General features: G+C 46.3%; 1 protein-coding gene across 1 annotated transcript in view; it reads left to right on the plus strand.

Annotated features, from left to right (window-relative positions):
- The first annotated feature begins 282 nt into the window (after positions 1-282).
- The window catches only part of TTC9B (tetratricopeptide repeat domain 9B), a 173,955-nt gene continuing 161,796 nt past the window's right edge, over positions 283-12,441 (plus strand). The window contains exon 1 of the mRNA XM_069207239.1: positions 283-2,569. Coding sequence (XP_069063340.1) covers positions 2,140-2,569 — 430 coding nt within the window. The 5' untranslated portion in view covers positions 283-2,139. The remainder of the gene's footprint in view (positions 2,570-12,441) is intronic.

The following is a 12,441-nucleotide window of genomic DNA, read 5'->3' on the forward strand; positions in this document are numbered from 1 at the left end:
TAATGTTTCTTGTTTAGATAATGCCTGCTCGGGTTTTGAGATGTATTGTGACATGATTTACCTGATGCCCCCTTTAAAGAGATAGTGGTACTCCGGACCTGCCATTTTAAAGTACTATTTAGGTGCCTTTTGTTGTTCCTCACACTGCCACGGTTTCAGCCTCCCTTGCACTGTGAAACTTTGTGACAGCATGACAGGGTGGCAACGTCTGTGGGCTCCTGTCCCTTTAACGGGACCCAGCTGTGATGGAGGCTGTGATGCAGTGGGTGGGAACATGCCCACAATGCAACGGGAAGAGTGGCGCCTCTGTGTGCTGCTGATGCTTAGTCCAGGGAGCTGGCCCCGGGTGCTGAGGGCAGGGCAGGGAGATGTGCGTTGATGAGCCCGCGGCTGGCCCCTTGTGTTGGATCGGAGAGTAGGGCCCTCCCTGCTGCTGTGTCCGAGCGAGATGCCTGGCTTTTGAGACCGATCCGAGAACAGGCGACGGTACTGCTGTAGAATCTCAACAGGGAGCTGCCCGTGCCGTGAGCCTTTGTGCTGAACTCGCGAGCAGCCGGCGACCTGCTTGCTGCTTCCGAATAAGGACTGGGGCGACAGAGCTGTCTGGCCAGAAGATATCCTTTGTGCTGGGAGCAGACTGCTGCCTGCTGCTGGGTCCGAACCAGGAGCTGCCTCTGATGCTGAATTGCACCAATGTGTCTCTAAACCCCGGGATGCTCCCTGTGCAGAATCCGAGGCCGGGAAACGGTGTAGTGCTCTTGAACCGAAAAGGAGATTACTGTCCCTGGTGCTGCATCTGACCAGGGAGCCGTCCTTGGTCCTGAAGCAGAGCGGGGCGCCCTCCTTGGCGCAGAGCCCGAGCAGAAAGCTGTCCATGGATCCGGATCTGAGCAGTCAGACGGTCCCGGTTTTGGCACGAAATTGTTTCTGTTGACGGAGCTGGTCTGCAACTGCCCCTGAAGTACTCCACGACGCCGAAGCCAAGCTAGAGTTCTTCCTGATTCTCCAGCTCTCCCTGGTTCGAGCTGGGGCTGTCTTGTGCGCGAGTTCCGTAGCAGCACAGAGCGCTCCCTAGTTCATAAGCTTAACTTAAGGTCTCTCTGATACTGAAGCTAAGCTGGAGCTCTCCCAGGTGCTCTTGTTCAGGGGTCTTTCCTAGGTCATAAAGTTAACAGGAGCTAGCTCTGGAGCTGCCTCTTAATACTACCTGTCCTGGGGGCTCTGAGGCTGACTGGAGCTCCCCCTTGTTCTTAGGTTTCACTGGAGTTCTCCCTGGTTCTTCAGTTCACCAGAGCGCTCTCCGACTCTGAAGCTGGTCAGTGCTGTCCTTGGTGCTGATGCCGAGCTGTCGCTGTCCCTCGTCCTGAAGCCGAGCTGGAGCCCTCCCTGGTTCAGATGCTGAGCTGTCGCTGTCCTTGGGGCAGAAGCCGAGCTGGAGCCCTCCTTGCTTCTTAAGCTTCACTGCAGCGTAAACTGGGTTTAAAGCTGAGCAGGAGCTCTGATGGTGAGACGGCTTTCTCCCTAATTATGAAGCTGATGAGCTGTACTTAGTTCTGAAGCCGTTCTGTAGCTTCCTAGGGTTCTTAAGCTGCCCTGGAGCTGTCGCTGAATCTTAAGCTGAGCGGTACTAGGTTTGTTAGATTCACTGGAGCTCTACCTGGTTCTTAACTTTCTCTGAATCTCTCCCTGGTTCTTAACTTTCGCTGGAGCTCTCCCTGGTTTCTCGCTGGAGTTCTCCCTGGTTCTTAACTGTAGCTGGCGCTCTCCCTGGTTCTTAACTTTCGCTGGAGCTCTCCCTGGTTCTTACGGATCTCTGGAGCTCCCCTGTTCTGAAGATTCACTGCGGCTCTGTCTGGTTTCGACTCTCAGCTGGAGCCCGCGATCCTGAACTGATCGCCCATTTCCTGGGGCTGCTCTCTCCCTGGCGCCGCACCTAATTCAGGCCTGTAACCTGTGCTGGAGCTCAGACGCCGACAGCCTGTCCGTCAGATCAGGCGAGCCGCGGGCGGTGCTGGAGATGCCCAGGGCGCTGCCTCTGCTGCGGTAGATGCAGGCAGGCGCTAAGTGCTGCCCTGAACCCCAGCCAGCCACCGCACCCTCTTCCCGCCAGGCACCAACACCCCTCGGCCTCCGTCATTTATGCACAGCACACTCTTCCAGATCATTCAGAGGAAACAGGCTTTCGAGTTCAACAGGCATGGCCGGCCAGTGAGAGACATGGAGGAGAAGCACAGCGGCCGCTCCCTCAAGGGTTGCCCAGAGGCGGGGTCCCGGAGCCCGGCTGCCGGCGTAGGGGGCGGCGGCCACCACCACACCAGCCCCGAGCTGGAGCTGGAAGGCAAGATCCTGCGGGCGGTAGATTTCAAGGCTGAGGGCAACCGCTGCTACAAGGAAAAGAAGTTCCGGGAGGCCATCGGGAAGTACCACCGAGCCCTGCTGCAGCTCAAAGGGGTGCACGTGGCGGAAGGGCCTGAGGAGAACCTGCCGGCCAAAGACAAGCTCCGGATGACCGAGGCGCAGAAGGGGCTGGTTGAGTGTACGGAGATCGAATGCTACGACAGCCTGACTGGTGGGTATTCATCTGCACCCTTAATGTCCTTTTAAAATATATATGTATATATAATAGTGACGATTTACCAAACACACCATTTACCGGGGGCTCAGTTAGTTGAACGCTCATTGCTGAACCATGGGGTGATTCAGAGTTCGCCTGTTTGAATCCCGGTTACGCCAGCTGAGCCATCTTCGGTGAGAAAATTCTAGACTCAACATAAAGCCCATCATTTTTTAAATGACGCCCAACGTTTTCTCCTTTTCAAAAATACAATTCTATTGCAGCGCTCACATTCTGTCTTGAAACCATCATTAACAGAGTAGTCGGGTGAAATCGGCAATGGTGTGCCAGTCCAGGACTGCATATTGTACATATTACATCCATTCTGACAGTGCACCAGTACTGAGACATTCACTGGGCTGTCATAGTTCACCCACATACTGACCTGCACCATGTCCTGATGGTCAATTACTGAGACATTCATAAGACTTTACTTGCAGCACTCTCACAAGACTGAGACATCCTAGAAGTTCTGCGAGGGTGCCTCCATCTTGACCCGACATCCTCTGCTATCCTAGTACTGACAAATCCACACAGCTTTTGTAAGCATCTCTTGTCTAACCTTAACTGTACACCCGTGAGAAAATATGGAAATAGCCACCCATGCACTTGTATGGTGTGCATCCTGGATATCAAGTCCAGAATATCGAGGACAAAATATCGAATTTAAAATATCCACAGCAAAGGAAATATAGACTTTCAATACCTAACTCCATATATCTTCAAAGTATGTAGATGTGGAGTTAAAAATAGTAAATCCATACTTCAATATGCACAAACCTTTCAATATTTTGTCTCTAGATATTCTGTCCACAATATTCTTGTTTGTCGATATTCTTGAGCTTGATATTCAGTGGTACAACCTACCAGTATGTATGGAGACATGTACAAAGCCCTCACAATAACGCTCTGTGTTACCTTGCATCATGAATCTGTAACCTGCTATGCTGACCTCCTTAAAGTTCTTACATCACCCCTCTGTTTTCACTTCCACCATGCACTAAAACAGAGGTTCCCAACATTTTGACTTCCGTGGACTGGAATCTGGGGCCCCCCAGTGAATCATTCTTGGAATCCTAGGACCCCCCTACTGAGTCATTACTGAAAGTTGGGGACCCAATCTGTTAAGATTATTAAATTTTCTAAGCAGGTGCGAACTCCCTTAGGAGGCTTCGCAGACCCCCAGGGGGCCCCGGACCACAGGTTGGGAACCACTGCACTAAAACATTTACAGAGCCTTCTTATTTTGATTGTCATTTGATATGTAACACATACTGCGATCCCACTAATAAGGGTGAAAAAATCGTACAATGGACCTCTATTTGACCTCTATGAGAAACTGATATTCCAGCATTGGAATAGTTTCACGGTTTAATCTGCATCTTGTACCTGCACCTTGTGTCCACAGACCACTTCAGAGATATTTCCAAAGGCTCTTGTGGTGCCGCCCTCCCCCCACCCGCCTCCCCTGGTTTGGTGGACAGCATTGCACCACTATCTGGAGCCAGCTGCCTGCTTTAATTATAAAACATGCAGGTAGGTTCTAGCTATCCGTCATATTCTGTATCTCAATTAAAGTACAACAAAAGTCCAACTAGGTAAGGTTAGGAATAGAAAAGGAGCACACAGTTTCTGGATGGTAATGATTCCTCTCTAATGTGAAAAAAATCACACACACATACACACATATGCAATTTTGCTGAAGCCTGATTTTATTGACTGTTTATATTCGGATGTGTTCTACAAAGAAATTGGTCTTCTGCGAGATGAGTGATCGATCACACGGTGCAAGTGAAAGGAGTAACTACCAAAAAATAGCACAGTAACATGATTAAAACTAATTCGTCGGTAAACATAAAACTGGTCACAATTGATAGACAAAATATTTACATGGAGTACATATAGAATAAAGATCTTAGATAAATACTCTGGTCCTGCTTCACAAAGGTAAGTTTACAATTTTATGTAAGTTTACGTTTTTTTTTGGTATTCACTAACTACGAGTTAATAGTAAGTTTATGACTGTGGAGAATTCGCAGTTGGGGTGGAGGGCTTTGCACATAAAAAAGATAGATCAGGTCTGTCATTTTATGTGGGGAGTTTTCCACCACGTCTGTGGCATCTCCCCAATCTTACTGTTAACTTGTAGTTTGTGAATACCAAAAAAAAAACACACAAAAATGTAAGTTTGTCTTTGTGAATCAGGCCCAAAGATCCTTGGTGAACACAGGTCTCAAAAGTCTTTGCGCCTTGTACAGTAAATAAGGTTACATGGTCATCATCAGGAGGGGAAGGGAATTCAGAACACAATGTAGATCCCAAACTTCCAGCATGGACCAAACATGTAACTTACAAAAATTGTGGTTAGGGTAGCTAATCCCAGAGGGAGGCTGCCACCTTTAGTCGGAGTCCGCGTACATCAGGAGGAGAACAGAGGCCAATTCCTTCATGGAGCCTGCAACTTGGTGCCCGAAAAGCAGAACTCGGGTCAAGGGACCACTGTGGAAATGCGTGGCCAACAGGCGCCTAGCATTGCGACAGACTGTGAATTGGTAGCGCGTGCATTAGCAGGCTTCAAATTGCGCCCGCTCCGCTGACGAGCGCAGTGAATACAAGTCCGGTGATACACAAGTATATGCAGAGGGGCCCGTGATACTGGGCTTAACCAGGAACACGCTCGATAAATGCGGGGGAATAATTGCTAAGTCCCCACGCTTGAGCTCCCTCAGCCGGCTCCAGGAGAGATGCCCGGCTTTGGGGGCGTGGGGGAAATCAGTCCAGCAGATTGATTTATCCAGTAGGGTTCACTGAATTATGGGACACAGAAGGCAAGTTATGAAGCTTTATGCGCGCATTCTTCTGCACTATTATGTAACTATTTTGTCATTTTAACACATTAATACTCCAATCACGTGGATTGTGTTAGGGGATTTTGAGCTTTTCTGCTCCTGGAGTTCCAATGCTATGTTTCAGGGAATCTCCCTATTGAAAGACAAAATGGCTGGCATCAATGCTCTTTAATGCATTAGAGTGAAATACTGAGCTCACCCAAAATATGTGAACTGAGTTTACTTATGGTTTTTCAAGCAGTCAGTCTGTGAAATACAAAAGACCTCTGTATATCATTTTAAACACAGCTGCATTGTGGCTCAAAGCCAAGTGTGAAATCTCCAGCCAGTCTTGGCTGTTCAGCCACTATAAGGTTGTGTTGAGTGAGCCTTTACTTTTAAAGTCAAAAGCAAAATTACAAGCCCCAGAGTGCAACATGCTGTTTGTTGAAAACTCAGAACTAGTTGATATCACAAACAACTATTTAAAAAGAACAAAAGATGCATCCTTTTTCATGTAGGCTACAAGAGACTAACCAGCCAATTCGGTGAGAGGGCTGAGATTGCCTTTCAAGAGCTGATTCCCTCTTCCCAGGTCTGGCCTTAGCGCTGGGGGTGCCCTGTGCGACAGCATTTGTTGGTGCCCCTCAATGACCACCTCCTCCCCAGATTCCCTCACTACCACCCGTTAACAGAGCCCCTCAAGTCTCCCTAACTACTCTCTCTCAGATGCATTTAATTTGTTTTGTAGCGCCACTCATTGCAAAGTAGGGCGTCAGAGCACTTTACATCGCACACATGTTACGCAGAGACAATCAATTAGTGTGTAAAACAGTGTATAACAAATGTTACGTAAGACAGAGTACTACAAGGTCTAGGAGTCACATCATCCATACTGGTAGGCTGTATAGTTTAAGAGTTCTTGGTCTGGAGAGGCACAAGCTCAGAATTTAAAATGTAACATTGTGGTTGGTGGTTACCTTTAATACTAAGAATTGATTTATTTCCAAATTAATCCTTTTTTGTGACATTAGGCTTTTGAAAGAGTGGGGAAAAATAGCACTCTAATCTATAACTTGCGAAATGCATGCAGATCTTTGATGACAGTTAATAGTTTACTGTTCTGTATTAGGATTTTAACTTATAAACTGTAAGTAACAAAATGACCTCTCTGACAAAAACAGTAACCCACTGACCTATTTGCATTATTTGCATATTGTGATCTGCACTGTACATGTTCTTTGCAGGAGTTACATTAACCTCCTGCGCTACCTTAAAATTTCCACTAGAGAAAACTCCAAACTCTCTCTAGGCAGAACGTTAATCACCAGAGTTGTCTTGACATTTTTATTGTTGCCTGAAAATTGGTGGAGGCAAGGAATGATACAGTAGGGAATTTTGAAACTATAACATACTTGCAAACATAGCGCCTCTGCCCAAAGTCAGCACCCGGTGCGGTGGCACCAGTCGCACCACCCTAGAGCCGGTCCTGGTGCAATAGCACATTATGAGCTTGGTGTGGGGTGTGATCCTGAGGACATTGGGAGTCATGTGCTGTGCCCACCGATCTCTGATAAGACTTTACAGAATAGGGGGCTGTAGATGCCGAATGTGTCTGGCAGACAGTTTTTCAGCCAAGCCCAGGATTTGTCATTTTTTATGTGTTTAAACTACGTGATATAACAGACATGCCATGTGTAGCCTTTTGAGAGCTGCCAGTGAGAACTGAGAGACGGCGACCTTCAGCTGAACTCTGCAAGTCCCTTTTCATCGGTCTTCCTGCCCACAGCTTTAGTAAAAACTTAAACGGTTCAGAATCATGCGATTTCTCTGAGAATGGACAAGAAGGGTCAAATTTACTAATAAGGTCTGCAACACATTGCAGCAACCAAAGCTGCTGTATGTAAAAGGCAGAGAACAGGAAAACCCTTTGCTCTCTATCCTTTTGCTGGTGCATTCTAGGCTGGCTAAGCATAGGTTTTGCAGGGGAAAGGTTCCCTTCCAGAAAAAAAACACAAAAGTTGTCAGCATTAATAATATTTGTGCCTGTTTTAGCATTTGGTGCCAAAAATGTGATACAGTAGGTGTGAATTATTTTGGTGCTCAGTTACTCAGTTTTACCACCAGCTTGCAGTTAAACAGTGCTCTCAAACAATCTCAGTGATACGTGCTGGTTCTAAAGATGATGCACAAAAATTTACTGCCATTTGATCACTAACACCCATGGCCAAATGATAAACGTAGGGCCATATTTACAAGAAAGTGGTGCATCAGCATTGTTGTGCCACTTTTCCTGCCCCCCGTGCTCCACTAATGACACCATGTGTGCACCATATTTACAGTACGGCGCACCATGGCTCTATTAGGACATTAGCGTCAAAGAGTTTTGACGCTATTGTGGTACTTGGCAGGATGTGGCGCTAATCCTGCAAAGTAAAGGGAGGGCAAATTAAAGTAATGGGCGTGCCATTTTAACGCCTGCGTTAGGCAGGCGTTAAAAATTATGCTAAAAATGGTGCAGTGACATGTTGTAAATTTCACTGCGCCATTTTTACGGGCCTCCCTGTGTGGGAACGCCCCCCACTTGCATACATTATGCCTGGCGCAGGCATAATGTGGCACAAGTAAATATGAGAAAGGTGAATGGCCTCATTAATGCCACCTTAGCAAAAAACAATTACGCTATTGTGACGCTAGGGCCTTGTAAATCTGGCCCTCAATATGTTTTGCCCATACCACCCCTAAAAGCAGTTCACTAAACCCTAGAAACCCTGGATTAAACTCTACTAGGTAATACGCTACCATACATCGACTGAAGATCGGCCAAACTAACACACTGGGACTTTCCCTTCTTCCTAGAAAAATGCGGTGGTGCAAATATTTGGTGTAAGGTGGTGCCTGGTAACTATGTTCCCTAGTTTAACTGCTAAATCCAAGTCCGTCAAAGTTGCGAAAACATACAAAATAGAACTCCTTGCTGTAGATCCTTTAACTCAGAACCCTGCCTAGTGGGGTTTTCCAAGAAAGAATGCCCTGGGTAAACCAGCTCACAGCACCATGATTTTAGACTGTGTGCGCCGCACGTGTGGATTAAAGCAAACTTTTACCATCAAAGATTCCACAACTCTCTTTAGTGGTTGCAGGCTTCTACAGTTTCTTGATTTGTTTTTTCATACAAAGAACACACAACAGCATGTAAGGAACCTATATCCCGCCAAAATCAGTTAAGAGCGATTATGGACAAGACCTTCTGTTTACATGATTGAGAGCATGGTGGCCTTGAGGGCACGTCAGAGGGCCCTAGAGTCTGTGTGAGTTGGTCTTACAGTATATGATTGTGGTTATCTGTAGGCATTCTATTGGGTGGCCGCCTCTGGGAAGTTGTTTGTGCCTAACTGCAGTGAGAATATTCAAGTGAGTTCTGCCAGTTCTGTCGGAGAACCTCAGGAGAGTTGTTAGGCCTCGACCTGGGCCGAAATGGGGAGAAAAGGAACCCAATTGCCTCCTGAGTAACCCCGGTCTTCGAAATGGCCCTTGGGGAAACATAAACAATATCAGTGGGACCCCAGAGGTGGAACCATCAGCCTTAGGTAAGCCCTGAGACCCCAGCAGGTACATTTTAAGAGGCATTCCAACTCCTGCAGCTTCTCTGCAGCTCAGGGCAGCACCGGAGATGTGGAAGAGAAGCATAGAACCTAGCTCTACACGTGTCCTATGAGGAAGAAAGATGAGCAACATATGACAGGTCGCCACTTCATGGCCACAGATTGGTGGCATCTTAATCAATGTCAGGGAGTGAGCCTTGAGCGACAGGCCTTGTACCTAGGTATGTTCAAGCATACTTGTTTGCTTGTGTATTCTACCAGTACCCATGAGAGCCAATACCTCACACCACACACAGGAACCTGGCCCTTGCATCACTATGTGTTTTTCTCACCCCTAAGACGAGATGAGGGAGGCTGCCTTCTCGGGAAGGAAGGGAAGCCATAGTCGAACAACGGGAGAAGAAGACACCAATGTCATGTGGTGCATCATTTTTTTCGTGAGTTCATAGAGCCAAATGTACACATGCGCATGTGTGTGTGTGTGTGTGAGAGAGAGGGAGAGCCCTTCTATTGGAGAAGCGAGACTATCTGTGTGATCAGGACGGCCATGGTATCATCTCATAAACCCATTTGCACCACTTATCTCCACTTTAATCCATTATCATAGCTCTTGAAGACCTCTCTGTATCAGGGAAGCAGCTAATGGATACAAATCTGGGCTTGCTGCTCACCTTAACATCTTGTGTCATGTCACTGGGCGCTATGGCCTCTGAACCAGGTAACACCATATGGAAGCACATGAATCTATGAGACTTGCACCAGACACACACAGTTAAACATTCAAGGGGGGGGGGGGTTGGGTGACCAAGAGCAAGGAGCTGGAGACATCACTGATTACAAAACACAGACTCTGAAATTCTCCTTGCTCCCTTGTGATGACAAAATGACAGCATTTAATCTCAGTGACTACTAGCGACTCCACACTCGTCTCACACTTTAATTATTTGTTTCCATACCTGTGGTTGGCCATTTACAGTGGTGACCTCTGTGTGCCCACTTCAGTTGATTCCAGTTGTTGAGTCGATTTATCACAGCTCCGCTATTTTTTCATTTTATCAAGTTATGCTATCTTAACTTAGCTCTTATGTACCTTGTCCTATGTAAGGGCTGTCTGGTATGGTCACACGTAACGTCAATGGGAGCACTAGTGTGCTCATGCAAGAGTGAAAGCTTCAATGAAGTTGAGAGAAAGGTGAGTGGCCTTCATGAGTAGGGGAGTTGTCCGACTTTTGGATCTTTTGTAACTGAATGAGTCTCGTACATTCATCCATAAATTAAATACAACTGTTCACATACCACCCACCAGGCATTTGTAGCCTTCCAGGGAATGTGATTTTAGTTTTCACTGGATAACATTGCCCCTACAATTGTGTTAAGTTTTCGTCTGTGCTGTGGGTAGTAAAAAGACATTTCTCTAGTGCCTAGTTTGTGCTATTGATTTGCAGGTGGTTGGAATAGGCACTCATTTTTGTGGACTGGGACTTAATTTTCACCATCAGACCTTCGCCCTGAGCAAGAAAGAGAGAGACAGTAATAAAAGGGAGAAAAGATGGAGCAAGAGAAATGTAGAAAAAGTCACAAATTAAGAAAATAGAGCTGAACAGGAAATATAAAGAAAAAGAGACAGATAGTGCAGGGTGGATGAAGGAAGGGGTATGAGGTGGAATCAAGACTAAGCAGCCTTGGTATTCAGTAATCCTGGCACTTAGCAACACCAGTAGCAGGGTCCTAAGAACTTATAGAGCTACCTTTGTTTTTTAACAAAGTAAGCACTGGTAGTATAACATTGCGAATTGGAGAGAGCTTGAAGTTCGACTAAGTTATTGGTTGCTGAGGAAGGATGTTCAGCATTGGAGTGATGTGGTTTGAGCACTTCGGGCCAAATTTATCAAAGCTCTGCCTTGTGCAAAGTTGCAAAACGTGATGCAAACCAGTGCAAACACTTGATAGACTGTTTAATATTCAGTACAAATCTTGATTTCAACTAGAAAGTAGCCCGAAAGTAAAGGGAAGAAAGCATTGCAATACTCTGTATAAAGGAGCACTCTTTGGGTGGTACATGGGTGTTTTCACGAAAGGCATACAGTGTCTACTTTCTGAACTTTTCCAATGTTTCGTGTGTGCTGCAGTGTGCAACAGACATACTTACTAGTAAACGTTTTAAATGAATGTGAGTGTCATTGGGAGATGTAAAGAAGAGGTCAGAGTGTATAGATTTTTGGATCTTGCGTTTGTGGACTATATTAAAGTACTCTGAATTATCCATCAATGTGTGAGAGATCTCTTTAGCTATTCCAGTCCAATCTATGCCAAGCCTGTAGTAGAAGTGCTGGGTTTGGTGACGGCTGTGCCTTCATCTTTTGGGTTTCCAGGAGTTGTCATTTACCCTTCTGCTGTCTATAGGCCCGTGATACATATAATACAATACCTATTATTTCCTAGTGGATGTAAGTCAAGTTCCAGACCTTAGTTAATCCAATAAAACACCAGTGTTTATTTTGACTTTTTATTGCATTTACTGTAACTGGGTGCATTCCCTTCATCCATAATTACATATGACAGTACTTCACTGTTTACACAATGCTCAGCAAGTTCTCTTATGCTGGTACACTAGAGTTTTGAAGCTTTGTAAGCTTAATGACTGGGCATGGGCCGCCATATTGCATGAAAGTTGCTCTATGAATGTTTGCAAGCTACTGGGAATACACCTTGTCAGCTGCCTCCGAAAAGTTTGTACTTCTAGGGAAAGGGACCAACTGTATGTTATTACTCAGTCCCCACCCCAGAAGGAGCAGTCAAACCGGGCCGCTAGACCTAGTCCTCTTAGCACAGAAAATTAAGCTTTCACACATGCGAAGCTTAATGCCTAGGGCTTCATCCAAGCGCCTTGAGACATCATCTGTGTGAAAGCACTATTTACACATTTTTAACTTTAACATGTGAGATGTATAATAGGAGTTATTGGATCTTTACATTGTAAGCTGCAGGGGACATACCCTCTGAGCTGCATTTCAGCACCGTCTTGCTCTGTGCCCTCAAGAGAGAGAACCAAACTTTTGCATACCAGTCTGACTCGACGCCAGTAAGTTCGGGCCGCACTGGTAGGATGTAGCGTGACAGAGTATCTCTCTGAAAACTTTGAAACCTTGAAGCATCCCGAGTTTTCCTCATCCTTTGGATTTTTAAGGATTCACGTCATGCACTCCTCTAGTCCAGGAGGATGAGAGCTTTCCCTTGCAAGCCCACCTTTGCTGAGAAAGAGACACTGCCGTCCCCTCGTGCTAAAGCTTCTGCTGCCCTCCCCCGGCCACACCCATGCAGATGGATGCTGTTTTTCTGCTGATGCGATTTCCAACGCGATTTTTAGCGCCGGGTAAATCAGCTACGTCACGGC

This window comes from Pleurodeles waltl, chromosome 9, assembly GCF_031143425.1.
Source record: "Pleurodeles waltl isolate 20211129_DDA chromosome 9, aPleWal1.hap1.20221129, whole genome shotgun sequence".
NCBI lineage: Eukaryota > Metazoa > Chordata > Amphibia > Caudata > Salamandridae > Pleurodeles > Pleurodeles waltl.